Here is a 16131-nt window from a genome sequence, read left to right on the forward strand (position 1 = left end):
CCTACTCTAATTCTCTGAGATCTATTTCCCAGAAATATAGCCACCCGTTCAGTCACTCTTTTGTCTAGTCAAATTGCAGTCATTTTTTGCCAGTAGTCTCCCATGATCCACCCTATAAAGTGCCTTAGATAGGTCAATCACGATACAGTCCATTTGACCTCCTAAATCCAAGATATCTGCTATAACTTGCTGAAATCCTACAAATTGAGCTTCAGTGGAATAACCTTTCCTAAACCTGAACTGCCGTCTATCGAACCAGTTATTAATTTTGCAAACATGTCTAATATAATCAGAAAGAATGCTTTCCCAAAGCTTACATGCAATGCATATCAAACCGACTGGCCTGTAATTTTCAACTTTATGTCTATCACCCTTTCCTTTATACACAGGGGCTACAATAGCAACTCTCCATTCATTTGGTATAGCTCCTTCAACCAAACAATAATCAAATAACTACTTCAGATATGGTACTATATCCCAACCCATTATCTTCAGCATATCCCCAAAAATCTTATCAATTCCAGCTGCTTTTCTAGTTTTCAACTTTTGTATCTCACTGTAAATGTCATTGTTATCATAGATAAATTTTATTACTTCTTTAGCATTAGTCAGCTCCTCTATCTGGACATTATCCTTGTAACCAACAATCTTTACATACTGCTGACTGAATGCTTCTGCCCTTTGAAGATCCTCACATACACACTCCCCTTGTTCATTAATGATTCCTGGAATGTCATTTCTTGGAAGCTGTTTCTGCCTTAAAGTACCTATACATACCCTTCCATTTTTCACTAAAATTTGTATGACTGACAATTGTGCTTGCCTTCACGTTATCTTAGCTAACTTAACTTCTTTGCTAAATTCAATTTCCTAGTAATTTCCCTCAATTTCTCCTTACTTCCACAGCAACACTATTAATTCCAATTTGCACCTCCTTCTTAGTCTCTTTATGTCTCTGTTATAATGAAGTGGGTCGTTACCATTCCTACCACTTTTAAAGGTACAAACCTGTTTTCACATTCCTCAACAATTGCTTTAAACCCATCCCAGAGTCTGTTTACATTTTTATGTACCATTTTCCACCGATCATAGTTACTTTTTATCAGCCATAGTCTTACTTTTAAGACCTTCCTTTCTATCACATTTATTTTTAACTACGACAACAACAGCTTTGTGATCACAAATACCATCTATGACTTAGATTTCTCTATAGAGCTCGTATGGTTTTACCAGCACCATGTCCAGAATATTCTTCCCTTTAGTTGGTTCCATCACTTTCCGAATCAGCTGCCCTTCCCATATTAACTTATTTGCCATTTTTTGGTCATGCTTCCTGTCATTCGCATTACCTTCCCAACTGACATTAGGTCAATTGAGATCTCACGCTACAATTACATTCCTTTCCATGTTGTTTCTCACATATCAAATAATGACATATCAAATAATTCTGAATCAGCGTCAGCACTACCCTTTCCCAGTGTATAAACTCAAAGGCCGAAAGGAGCACTCAAACTTCAAGGAAAACAAAGAAAAATTTGCTACGGGTTCATGTTATTGGCAGGATATTGTGCCGGAGGTAAGCTCAGAATCCTCAGAATTCAAAAAAATATGAAAATCAATGCTACCTACTTCCAGAAGAATGTCATGGACCCATATGTCGACTAAGATACCCCTAGGCTGAACGAAGAGGATGCTTCAAATGTCGGAATCTACTTGGATAAAGCATCTAGTCATATAGCCACATCATCAGTCACCTACTATGACAGAAAAGAAGCAAAGTCAGGTATCCGTGTCATACACTTTAGTGACACCCCTGTCAAATCCCCGGATGCATCGCCGTCAAAATTGTCCAAACTTAACTGGGGCAACCCTCCATAAATCAAATCAATTAAGGAAAGCTAAGAATGTGGAAAGGAACACATAATAGGACAAGCACAATGACTGGTCAGTGGTGAAAAGACAGCAACAGAAAGAGGAGACAAGAACAAACATGAAAACACAGGAGGACAAGACCAGTCAGGCATGGACATTTCAAATATGAAAGTACTTTTAAAGTGTTCTTCTTCTTCTGCTGCTGCTCACTTTAATCCAACTGTTGGCATGGTGATTTACAGTGGCAGCTCGTGATAAAATTTTTAGGGGGTTCACAACAATATTTTTGTTCATGTCTCAAATCAGCAAAACGGTAACATAGGTACATAAATCATTTTGCTGACAGTTCCTTGTATGGTTCCTTCTTCACAAATAATTTGGTAGACCCCTGTAACCGAGGATAAATTTTATACGAGACTAATTTATTAGTGTAGAACAGAAGTAAAATTCACAATAACTTTACTACACTGCGAATATCGAAGGATGCGAGCACTATTCTTGGCTTTTAAACAGCATGAAGTTCACCTGGGTATTAGTGTAGAACCAAACCAAACCCCATGGCCTACCAAGTGACTGCTGCTCAGCCCGGTGGTCTGCAGATTACGAGGTGTCGTGTGGTCAGCACGACGAATCCTCTCGGCCATTTTTCTTGGCTTTTTTGACCCCAATCTCACCCTCAGATAGCTTCTCAATTGTAATCACATAGGCTGAGTGGACCTCAAATCAGCCCTCAGATCCAGGTTTAAATCCCTAACCTGGCCGGGAATTGAACCCGGGGCCTCCGGGTAAGAGGCAGGCACGCTACCCCTACACCGCAGGCTGGCTGTCTTAGTGTAGAACAATAGTAAAATTCATAATAGCTTTACTGCACTGCGAACATTGAAGGATTACATACTATCCACTTCATTCCGTATCGATATTGCAATCAAGATAAGAATTAAGTAAAAAAAAAATCCACCTGATCGATACTTTTATTATTTAACCTTAGGCTAAATTTTATGTCATTAAAAATTGCAGTACATGTTTCAATTGCTTGGCAATCATCATCAGCTGCTTATCTTAAAGCTTAGGCGATCAGGTGGAATTTTTTTTACTTAATTCTTATCTTGAACACTGAAGGATGCAAGCACTATTCCTGGTTTTTAAACAACATGAAGTTCACCTGGGTATGACGAGAAGCATAGAAGGAATGTGTACCGCATTTACCGGTAAACCTTTTAAAATGATTATTTCTGAATTGACCCCAATAGTCTCCACATTATCTCGGTTAGTCAGGGTTTTACTGTATCACATGGTAATTATTCTCATTTTGCAAATTATAGCCACTACTCTAAACAATTTAGCATACAGTACAACCAACACCACTAGATCATGCTTATTTAAATGATAGCATTTAGATTAGCAACTCACGTAAATGCTGATTATTTGTACAGGAAAGCAATCCTTCTGTCCTTCAATCGCGCAAATTTCTCAATCACTTTACGATTGAAGTCACTGATGTTGACAAATCTCTTCTCAATAGCAAGCATATCCAGCACTGACAGTCGTTCTCCAGTCATGGTGTTCCTCAGAAACGTTTTAATTCGTTTCAAAGTAGAGAAAAAAAAAAACCTCTCGTCATTGGGGTTGCGACAACAATTCGGAGTAATTCGCATACTTGTGGAAATGTGTCCCTATCTAGTTCATTGTCAAGCAGAAACTGCAACATGGAAATGGCCCCATCAGCTTTCTGAAAGTCATTTCTCATATACAATACTTCTAGTTCAGTCTTCAGCTGTGTCTTATTTAGGCAGGGATACATATGCGCCACTGTATTTAGTTCTCTTTCTGGAAAAGAGTCTGAATAGACACCAAACGCACGCACATCAACCAGACTAGAAGCCAGTAAGTGAGAACGGAATGAAAATTGTTCTTCCATGTGAACAGTTATTACAGCACATAGTTCTTTAGCAGCTACTGAACGATCTGAGTTTTTTCGCCTCTTTTGAGCGAGTTGATCATTGGAGGATATATCAGTGTCCAAGTCTGTGGTGCAGTCCCTGACTTTCTCAACATGCCTTCGGAATTCTGAAATATGTTCTTTCACTGAACTGCATAGATATTTCTGTGCTTTAGTAATTTGAAAAGAATGTCTGCATGTGGCACCAAACGGTGAAAGAATTGTAGCCAAAACATACATTCCACATCTCTCAAACTGTGCAGAAGCCCGGAGCTCTTCTGCCTCGTAACATCGTCAATATGAGATGAATTTTGAATTTCTTCGAGACATTCTATTCAATTGTCCGTGTTCTCATATACAGTTTGGACTAAACGAGCTGAGAAATTCCATCTGGTGGTTATAGTCTTCAGAAGCCTCTTCTCTACCAGCAAATCCAAAACTTTCGTTCTCTGCGCTGATCGAGAAAAGAATGCTGGAAAGGCTGTTAAGTTGGAAAAAAAGATCCTACACGAACTATTTATAGATACCGCTTTCCGTAAAATTAAATTGAACTGATGAGCATAACAATGGATGTAATACGCTTGAGGGTAAATCTGCCTTATTCTGGCCTGCACCCCGTTTCTACCCCCACTTAATACTGCCGCTCCATCATAGCATTGTCCAATAACCTCCTGTCTGTGACGCCCCACTTGGCGTTCTAATTCTGCATGAACAATTCCAAAAATAGACTCCGCGTCTTGAGCTTTCAGGTTGACAAAACCCCAGTACCTTTCAACCGGAACTCCAACTTCATATCTATGAACAATTACCATTTGTTGCAATGTAGAAACATTTGTCGCTTCATCAGCCATAACTGCCAAATAATGAGTGGCATGAATCTCATTAGATGTGTCATCTCTGCACATGCTCAACATGCAATCAAGAAGTTCATTTTGAATAGTGTGGGAAGTACCTTTAAAAACGGTAGCACTTTCTAAATGTTCTTTCATTGCATTGTCAATAGAACTTACAAAGTTTACCAGTCCCCTGAAAATCCTAGAATTATCAGAAGTATCGCTTTCATCGTGGCCATGCAGTGACAGTTCGAAAGCTCCGCAAAACTTAACACAGTCGATTAATCTAGACAGTATATACCTATTTGCATCAACTTGCTCATTATGCTTCTTAATCGATTCACGGTAAGCGGAATCCAGCTGCATGGTGATATTGACAAGACCTAGCATAGAGAATTCAATACTCGCGTTTTTGTGTGCATATTTATTTTTCCACTCAAATGAGCGAGGTCTGTGCACCCAGCTGAATTCTACACACTTTTTTCTTTGCTGAACAATAAACAGGGCAAACAAAAAAGCGCATTCCTAGATCTACATCCACAGAGCCACTTGCGTGTTTCATACACTTCTCTCTTAAACTTACACCTATACTCGCGTTTGTCAGTTTTTGTAACTTTTTCGATAATCAAATCTGGTCTGTCCGGTCCAAGCCTTTTAATTTCTAACTTATCCTGACAGGTTAATATTTCACTGGTTAAAATTACCTGAACCAAATTCATTTCCTCCTACACAAAGAATACAACGGTCACAAACCATACAAATACAGAAGCAAAACACAACACTTAAAATAATTTCACTTGAAAAGATTTTCCAGTCACAAGGTAAAGCAAACTTCTTCCCGCGATTACAAACACCTGTCACAACGAGCTAGAAAATGCCTATTCAGAATTAGGGTACTAGGGGAGGCTGAGGCTAACCATAATAGGGGAGGTGGTGGACCCTTGTGATCAACTGTAATACTGCCACTGGGTTGAGGGTGGCTCTAGACTACAAGGCACGTACCTCACCGTGCTCTTCGCTAATGGGAATATCAGTGCAGAAAACCATGACGTCATCTGCTTTGCGCATGCGTATAGTCATCAGCACAATAATGCATTATCCAGTGTGTTTGCTGCACTGTCAGTGAAAACGAAAAACTGTCGGTGTAACGGAGCTTCGATATAAGTCGAATGCTTTCGATCGATTGTCGAAATCAGGTCGAAAGAAAGGAAAGTTATAATGTTATAAATTATCCATGAATGCGTAAATATGTATTATAACTGGGTGTTCACGTGCTCCTGTGCTCCTGAGAGCCCACCGCCACTGGCGATTTATTGTGCACCTCACACCATCATGCTCTCAGATAAATTATAGCCAATACCTATAATGTTATACTGTCTATGAAGAAGTACATCTCTCCAACAATGGCAGCAAAAATAAAAGCTCACATCCATCTCAGTAAACACTTGATGCTTGATGCCCAAGGAACTATGTATGTACATTTTTTGTCAATTGCAACACCTTTGAGCTGAGTAGAAATGTCATTAACAACATCGCCATAAATACCCTAAAAAATTCCATACTGATCTTCCACGAACCATACCTATGGACTTGAAGTAAATGTTTGAAGTGAATCGTTGCAGTTACCTAAATTTGTACCTCTTACCTCTTCTTATGTACCTTCATGTGCAATCTCATATAGGCCTACTCTGTTCCCTTTAGTACTTATTGTTCTTAAGGTACTCTTTGTCATTGGGGAACATGCAGCTGCCGCAAGAAGATTTTACAATAAAAATAGCTTGTACCAATTTATTATGTTTATTTCTGGATTATCCCAATTTTCATTAATCCAGATCACCTCTGGTCCCATCTAGTCTGGATGAATGAGGTTCTTGTGCCTTTTGCTCTTAGTGCATAACTGATTCCTGCCACTTTAAAAAGTCAATCTGAAAAGAAACATTTTCCTTAAAATTGTCACAATTACGCGAGAAAGACGTGTATGCATCTTGTCAAGTGAGCCTGGCTGAGGAGAATACACTAATCGCTGAAGCGCTATTCATCAAAGTCATATATACTATCGTAAACACACACAGATCTATGAGTACGTAAGAAGGCAACGTGCTATAATAACCAGGCAGAACAGAGGGAGGGAAATGTGTACCTGGAACATTGATGCACACCTGATCACAGACACGAGATTGGCACTCGTCCAGGTCGATGCAGGTGTGTCCTACCAGCTGGTACCCTGGCGGACAGTGGCACATGAACGAACCGATGATGTTGAGACACCAACCACCGTGGCATAACTGTGGGTGCAGTGAACACTCGTCTACATCTGAAAAGATATGCAATGTTTGCCAATGATATTATTTTGAATATTCTAATAAATGGAAAATGGGCTTCTTATTCTTAAACTATTTCAATAACACCACATGCAGCATGTGCTCAAAAATTAACAACTATTGGCATCTAAAGGAGCAATCTCCTATTATCCAAGCTGTAGTTCTCTCTTAAAAGAACAATCACCACCAATCATCATCCTATTGGCCAGCGTCATGGCCATGATCATTAAGGTGTAAGGTCTCTACGGCCTGACACAGTGGTTATGCAAAATGATTCCTGTTGGAGGAAAAAAAAAAAAAAATCACCATCAGAATGTTGGCTGGTGGGGTAGGAGAGGTGGTGTATAACATTTCTAATCACTACATTGTGATACAAAAGCCTGGACTGAATTCCAAACCTCTCTGCAGTGTTCATATGGAGTGAGGACATATAATGCTGTCAATGAAAATCCATGCATCGGATGGAGATGTTAAGCTTTGAGCAGACCCCTTGCTGTTATTCGCCAAGAGATGGTTATGCGCTGACACTAGGTATCACCTCTCCCTATCTCATCATCATCTCACATCCAGATACAGAGGTCGCCCATGGGCGTCAAATACAGAGATCTGCACCAAGCAAACCGAATATGTCCTTGAACACTTCTGGACGTTAAAAGCTATATGATAAATAAATAAATAAATAAATAAATAAATAAATAAATAAATAAATAAATAAATAAATAAATAAATAAATAAATAAATAAATAAATAAATCAAAATAAATAAATAAATGAACAAACCATCCTCTTACCCAAAATTTGCTATAAGGGTCAATTATTTAAGTACTTCATTTCTAAATTAAAAAATGTTGATTATTCTTGATTCTGAACATTCAGCTAATACTTTGTATGAGAACAATCACAAGTATTTTGCATGTAACATTCATGATTTTCTTGTTAGTAAAGATTTTTATGTTGGAGATTGATTCTTCTGATACCAAATATTGGAATTCTGTTGTAATACACCATATAACACCAATATTCATGGAGACTCTCTCCCCTTTTTCTGCTAAAATGTGAGAGTATTGTGCATACACCACATCACAATAAATATAAGATGATTATGACAATCTTACCTTGAATGCTTAATTACAATACCAATAATTACATTTAGTTTGGAAACATGTATGCATGACCTTTACAAATTCAAGAAATTCCTCTAAACTAGAGCTGGTCAAACAGCAGTACAACAGTGCTCCTGCCTTGTGCACTGAGCATACAGGTGGCATGATCTCAAGGTGAGCATTCAAAAGAAGTTTCAGGACTGACTTCAATTTATTCAAAAGATCTTTGTCACTTTTGGCTGAGATTGTTCTATATCACTTCCAGTTTGAGCTGATGGATCTCCAGTGTAACACTCAAATCAAGAACAAATTCTGAAATATGCATGATTTTATAAAAGACTTCCTTCACTGCACAGGCAAGCTGCTTCAGTTCTTTCAATGTTCACTTCCTTCTGTATATGCAAGTGGCTTGCATGTAACATCCAGCTTTATCAGATTTTAATCTGCACAACTCCATGCAGTTGACTGTATCACAAACCCTTATTCCAAATATAGAACAGTCCAAATGTAGCAGCTGTTACCCAGTCATCACTCATTGCATTCCTTTCAATTTATACCGGTCTTTATACACTGAGTGGCCAGAAGTCACGGGAAGGGGTGTCCCATTAGAATGTGTCTTGTATGACCCCTGAGTGTTGTGGCTAACTGCGGTATAGCTGAGCAGTCTGTCACAGACACCAGTGTCATGAAGATGGCAACACACCGCGAGTTGACTTACTTTGAACGTGGGATGATAATCGGCGCACGGCACATGGGTCATAACATTGCACAGATTACACATGGATTTGGGTTTCCGAGGTCAACAGCGTCGAGGGTGGATCTTCAATATCGCAGAGAGAATGTTACCACCCGCGTAAACCACCGAACGGGAAGACCACAGGTGTTTAACGAACGGACATCACGTCGCCTCAGAAGAAACATACAGGGTGCTCGGCGGGCTACTGTGAGTCAGATCACCACCCACTTGAATGCTAGGAGTCAGGAACCCATATCTACCAGGACTGTAAGGATGCAAATGCGCCGCATAGGCTTCACAAGCCGGCGACCAACTCGTGTCCCTTTGCTGGCACCTCGACACAGAGCTCAACGACGTGTTGGGCCCGTGAACATCAGCAATGGACAATGGAACAGTGACGGCATGTGGTATGGTCCGATGAATGCCGCTTCCAGTTGTATCGAGCTGATGGGCGTGTGAGAGTGTGGCATATGCCCCACAAAGGCATGGATCCTGTGTGTCAACAAGGTTGTGTTCTACAGGCGGGAGGTGGCTCAGTTCTGGTCTGAGTGGCGTTGTCATGGTCGCAATTAGGCCCCATTCTTTGGCAGCAGGGAGCGCTGACAGGTGCATAGTATGTGGACATTCTTTCAGACTATCTGCATCCCTTTCTGACCCTAGAATATCCCGATGGAGTTACAACCATGGATTGGCCCTCCAGACCCCCCGATCTTAATCCAATCGAGCATTTATGGGATGCTGTCATTGCTGGTGTATGCTCCATGAACCCCACACCAACTACACAAGACCAATTGTGGGTAGCAGTGCAAGATGCATGGGTCCAGATCCCTCCAGAACTATTCCAACACCTTGCAGAGATGATGCCTCACGACACTGCTGCCCTTTCGAGGGCTCGCAGAGGAGAAACTCATTATTAACATCACATTCAGTGTCTTCCCATGACTTTTGGCCACTCAGTGTATAGGGTGGTCTTTCCGCTGATAAATTAATTGTACAGATGGAATGGTGTGCAGTACCTCCACAAATTTCTTTCAGAGTAACTTTCCGTAGATTGTACTTGCCACGTCTAAGTGAATTCTTGGACAAGGAAGTTTTCAGTTTGGTGCTGTATTGTTTTACCAGTGAAAATATTGAGTAAAAAGAAAAGAAAACAAAACAATGTGACTATGGAAATGAAAATGGATGTGTAGAAGACTAATAATTTCATGTCCATGTAAGCTGTTTGATTATTTCTAAAATAAATTGTTTTAGATTAGGTTTTATAATTTCATTAAGCATGTATGTTCATTCAGCGTGTATGTATGTAGGATAACCTAAAATGAGTGTCATGCTTAAGACCATAAAACTTGACAAAAGCAGGTAAGAAATAATTAGCAGGTAAAATTTACAAATTAATTCAGAATTTTATGAATTAGAAACTACCCTGTACATATTAAGCATACAAGTTGACTTCCTCTCTGACAAAAATCCACACAACCACTACGATCAAAATGGTCCAAAATTGCACTGGTTAAAACCAACAATTTACAAATTTCAGTAAATTCTATACATCTCGATTCAATATAGAACAAAAAGGCAGTGTTTTCAAGAAAGCTTATGAAATTCATGCCATGCTGACCATTCAAGGTTTACATCGTCAATTAAGAATGAAGACCTCATGTAAAAAAAACCTGATTTCACTAGTAAACTGCCCTAAATGATAGAAACATGGGACATAAATGTGGCACAGACAAATTATGAATTAACTGTAATAATAATCATACTGATTAGTAAAAAAATAAAGTTATCTTTTAAGATTTTCATTTTGCACTTTTATGAAATGTCTGTACACAAACTGCAGACACGAGGTCTCAATCCTTGAGTGACAATATACACTTACACAAGATATTGAAAAATAGCCACTGACATCACAAGGATGCTTCATTAAGTTTTGGATGAGAATGCAATTCATGTCCATGCAAAAAGTAAAATTCCATTAACACAGCCCAATATAAGAATGTACTTTAAAATAAATGAGTCATGCTTCAAACATATGAAAACAATTGTACATACTGTATTTAACCAAGAATTATTTTAATTGTTGTTTACTGCTTGTGAAACTCCTCTCTATAAAATTTTGATATTTTCTTAGATATGAGGAAATGTCACTTGAGATACATACAGCAAATTTCCAGCGATTATTATTTGTGTGTCTGTATAAACTCTCTCTACTGTAAACATGAATAGATGTGGATCCAAAACTTTCAGCTGCAGCCTTCATCAGTGGAGATGAACTCCGCCATAGATTCAATAAGGTAAGAATAATGTTGTTGATATTGTTGAAAGTGCCATACAACATTTAGCTTCAAATGTGCAATATTTTAGCTGCCAATGTGAAAACATTGGTTTTGTACATCTGGTATAAGAAGACATTTGTATGGGGCTCATTCTCATTAAAGGAATACAAGATGCAGGACACCACTGCCTATCAAAAGAGTAGACTGGCTTTTGCCATGGGAGATCACACTCAGAGCAAATTTTTGGTTTTGCAAAATGTAAGAGGAAAATGCATTTTAATGCAGTACAGTTTGAAACATTTCTCGAGACAAAGAGCAGGCTCGCAATCAGAACTCCAATAAAAAGTTTATTTTCCCTTACTCTTGCAGCTCACTACACAAGTGGCCTTGCAGCCTCCTCCTCTTTTGGGCATATTCTTTCAATGAAATATCACCTATCAGATGTGGCGCAAAGTTGTTTGAAGCGCAAAGTTGTTTGAAGAAAGTCATCCTAGGACCTCTTGACCTCGTGTTCTGCTAATAGGTCCTCTGCCAATTTAACTATGGATAACAGGCATCACTTAAATACTTGTCATTACCTATAGATGCTATTTTGTAAAATGTACACAAAGAACAATAATAATTCAAAAACACCAGAGTATAATAAAAATAACAAAAATACAATGATCATCAAACCACAGAAAGAAAAAAATGCAAAAGTCCATATAACTTGCTGAGGAGAGATTTCTTTAAGGTACCTTCAATATTATGTAGCCCACCTAGTGGCCATGATTGTTAAGTTGTTAAGTTTTTATAATCTGACACCATGGTTAGCCGGTTTGAGTCCAGATAATGGAGAGAGTTTTCACCATCTGAATGTTGTTCGGCAGGATAGAAGTGGTGGTAAACAATATTCCTAATCATTAGATAGTGAGCCAAAAGCCTAGTATCAATTCTAAACCTCTTTGCAGTGCTCATATGGTGTGAGCATAAAATATGACACTCTTGATGATGATTCATCTGTGTGTTATTGGACAGCAGGCTATGTGTCAACACCGAGTTTTGGAGAAAGCACACTAGATCTAGTTTGTCAAAGTGAAAGGTCATGCAATCACCTCCCCTTTGTAAACTAACCTAGCTTAACCTAACCTTCAATATTAGATGAGATAAAACTGGATCTAAATGCTTGATAAGAACACTAGTAGCAGAGTGAGGTGCTGGATGCTTCCCTGTAAGAGTTAGAATTCATCAGGGGTGAGCCTTGTCACAACTCCTCTTCATACCTGTTACACATAACATCTCACATGACCGGTATGAGTTTGTTCCTCAGATATTGCTGTATGCCAATGACATCCTACTATAGGGTGTATTCACAAATGAAATGACTGTTTGCACCTAAATATTAAGGAGATCAAAAATTTGGAAAGGAACTTTAGAATATTCACCATAAAAATCTAGTAAAAATGAACTGCTTTGACAGTGGTATTGATGAGGAAGCGAGTGCAGCATGGTTTAGATTTAAAAAAAGGGAGTCGCAGGAGTACTATGTGATAAATATATGCTGGTCCACCTCATATCAAAGGTGTATTGCACTTTGGGCTGTCCACTGGCACTGTATGGGGCTAAAAGCTGATCAGTTAACAAAAGTGCAAGCACCCTCTACACACCATGGAGATGTGCACGTTACACTGGTCTCTTGAAGTTTCTCTCCTTGGTCAGATAACAAATGGTATGATCTAGCAGAGGACAAGAGTAGTTCTCATTCAGGAGAAAATGCGAGAGGGGCATTGCAGGTAATATGGCCACATCCTAAGAACAGCGACCAGTGCTGACGCTTATGATGCCCACAACTTCAAGTGGCTCCACTAAAGACCAAGACAACAGTGGCAAAACACACTAGTAATTTACATGAAAACTCTTCAGTTTGAACCAAACACTGCATATATCTGCATAAAATATGGTGCTCGCTGATCCAAAGAGCAGACGCTGCACCAATTGGAGAAGATGATATGGAATCTCAAAGTACGTTAACCGTGTGACATGCACTGTACATCACTCTGCACTACCAGATCACTGCTCTATGACGTGTCACTCATGTCACTATATGTGCATTACATTGTGAGACCATCACTGAAATTGTTCTTAAAGAACGTTTTATTTATTTTCATCTCTTACCATTTGTTGTGATGATGTAATAAATATAATCATAAAGGATCATAGTCTTACCAAATATGGTGAGGGAAGTGCGCGAAAGAAAGCGAGAGGACCGTGGTAGGCACAAAACAAGTGAGAATGTCAAGTTTATTAAATAAGTGAATATATTATAGTATTGCCAAGTCGCTTTTACAAAGAAGTAAAAACAAAAAAAGAAGAAAAAACTGAAAACACCAAAAAGAGGAGTAAAGACAACACACGACTAATTTAGGTTTCCTTTTGTCTTGAGCCACCAAGTTTGTTTTGAAAATTGATATTTAGAGGATGAATACAAAATCAAATAGACTAACAAAGAAATAAGAAGAGAAAGAAAAAAGGATTGAAAACACGAAGAGAAGAGTGAAGTCAATACACAACTAATTAGTTTTCTTCATTTTTGAGCCACCCAATTTTTTTCTGAACATTGATTTTCAGAGGATGAATACAATATGAAATACACACGACACCATAGTAGAAAATTAATACCAAGAAAAAAGTGAACCCGAATGGGAAAAGGAAAAGGGATGAGAAAAACCGAAAAGGAGATGCGCAAACTCAACCGGAAAGGGAAAAAAAAAAAAAAGAAAACTAAAAAAGGATAAAACATTCCACAGAGTCAGTCACTACATTTTCAGCCACTCGAAATCATCATATTTGAACACTGTTTGCCATGGCATAAGCAAAAGATTAGAAAGTTTTGAAATGGCCAGGCGAAAATTTCAAGAAAGCCTGAAGGGCCGCTGAAAAGACATTAAAATTTGGCTAACATTTTTAGCTCACCATCTGCCATGTAGAAAAAGTTCCAAATAAAAGCCAGTGTGACCAGCCTCCACACACCAGCACAGTTGAATCCCTCTCTCTGATATGTTCCTAAAAGACTTCCAACAATCTTAACTGCAAATGGTGATTCTGTCAAATTGGAGAATCAATCTGTCCATCAACCCATCCTTCCCCATCACGTAAGTTAACCAGAACAAAATTCAGAACTCGTTATATCCAGTACACATGACCAGAATTTAAATCAATCTCTCTTCAAATTGACCTCGTTACAAAAATTCACCAGAAACATGCTTTATCAATACATTATAAAATCAATTTTGTTCCATTTCACATTAATTGTTAATGCAAAATTATGCCAAAGATGAGTTATTTAAATACGTAGATTCCATCATAGGTTATCTGAACCAGAAAAAAAGACTTACATAGAAGGTTTTCCCAAAAAATGAGAGAAGTAATTGGGGCACGGATAAAAAAACTACACTGCAAAACAACACAGAATGCCCCTATGGACATCCATCCTATCGTCTGCTGTATACAAGTTATGCTGATTTATGTTATGAGCTAGAATGGAGGGAATATTCTGTGTTAATTCTGTAGTCAGGAAATCTGTCTTAAGGTCTCATATAATTTAATTTACTATCTAATCATCACAAGTTTGATGAAGTGTCTTTTTTTTTTTTCCACCATGGCCAAAATAACATAAGATTATCTCAGTGATAATATCATGCACCAGCTCTCAAAAATATGCTGTTCAGCAACTGAAAAGCTGTGCAAGCTCACAGCTGCATGCCCCTAACCACACGGCCAACTCGCCCGGTGTGTGTTGTTTTGGGATGTACTATCCATGCCCCGACTATTCCCTACATTTCTGGGAACATCCTATATAACAGTCATTTAACAATCCAAATTTACCAATACCACTCTTAGCATTACCAACTATTGAAAGATAATTTGATTACTAACCTATGAAGCGGACAAACACTCAATCAGGCCCATGCAGCAGGGGGAGACACCGCCATGCAGACATATCACATGACACAACACGCAGCATCTTACCAATGCAGTGCAGCCAATTGGAGGTAATAGCAAACCCATGGTAACAGCCGCACCTCACAGGTGCATTCTGCCTGTAGTGACACACCTGATGACACGGCTGGCACAATGCTTCCAAATCTGCAACACTTGGTTCACCATCAATAGGTTCATCTCCCTGAGGAAGCTCTTCCCCAGGGCAATCATCCTGACAGAGTGAAGTTGAACCATTTTTCTCTGAATCAGAAATAGAAACATTTGGCTTCTGTTGGCTTGTACCACTCAATGTGGAAGAATATCCATTTTTTATTTTCTTACAGTCCCTATGGCACGTATTACCAACACTGCTTTCTGTACTTAAAATCAAAGACTGCTCAGCCAAAAGAGATTTCTGTGTGTATGCATCACCAATTTCCAATACAGAATTAGAAAATTTTGTAGAATTAGTTTTATTACACAAAACATTGTACCCACTCTGATCAGTGCAATTTAATGAGAAATATTTTTTTTCTTCTAAGGAGCAATTTGTCATCCACAAATCAAGAAATAAATCTTTGTCGTGAAAGTAATTCCTATTTAAGAGATTTGTTATCTGTTTAATATTCACATCTGCTACTTGGTTGACATTTCTATCCATGTCCGTGAGAGTAACATTTGTGCAGGAAATTTCTATGTCAGACATTACAGTGCCTGATGAACAATCACCATCAACTACTTGTATGGAACAATTCAGAACACACTTGCTGTTGATATTAATATTATCGTATGAACCAATATTAAACTTAGACACATTATGGAGAGTACAGTTTGATGCAAACAGGTTGGGTGCTGAATTAAACACATCAGATAGATTAAAGCTGCTGTTTATGCTAGACAGAACAATGCCAACATAGTCTGAAGAACTGCAAGATGTTAGTAATTTTGAACAAAAACAATTTGTTGCGTGAAGGGTCGAGTCATTATAACTGGAACACAACACCAAGAGTGAAGAACAGTTAAACACTAAACCATCAAAATCCAGGCCAATATTTCTGCTAATATTCAGAAAATTCTCACTTTGTAATTTGC

The 16131-nt window shown here is 38.6% G+C and overlaps 1 protein-coding gene across 1 annotated transcript in view; it reads right to left on the reverse strand.

Moving 5' to 3' along the window:
* The window catches only part of LOC136883160 (uncharacterized), a 117129-nt gene extending 101339 nt beyond the window's left edge, over window positions 1-15790 (reverse strand). Inside the window, exons 1-2 of the mRNA XM_068229616.1 lie at window positions 15088-15790; window positions 6785-6958 (exon numbers count right to left, since the gene is read on the reverse strand). Of these exons, the coding sequence (XP_068085717.1) occupies window positions 6785-6958; window positions 15088-15745 (832 nt within the window). The 5' untranslated portion in view covers window positions 15746-15790. The remainder of the gene's footprint in view (window positions 1-6784; window positions 6959-15087) is intronic.
* Window positions 15791-16131: the final 341 nt, after the last annotated feature.

This window comes from Anabrus simplex, chromosome 11 (assembly GCF_040414725.1).
Source record: "Anabrus simplex isolate iqAnaSimp1 chromosome 11, ASM4041472v1, whole genome shotgun sequence".
In the NCBI taxonomy this organism is placed as follows: Eukaryota; Metazoa; Arthropoda; class Insecta; order Orthoptera; family Tettigoniidae; genus Anabrus; species Anabrus simplex.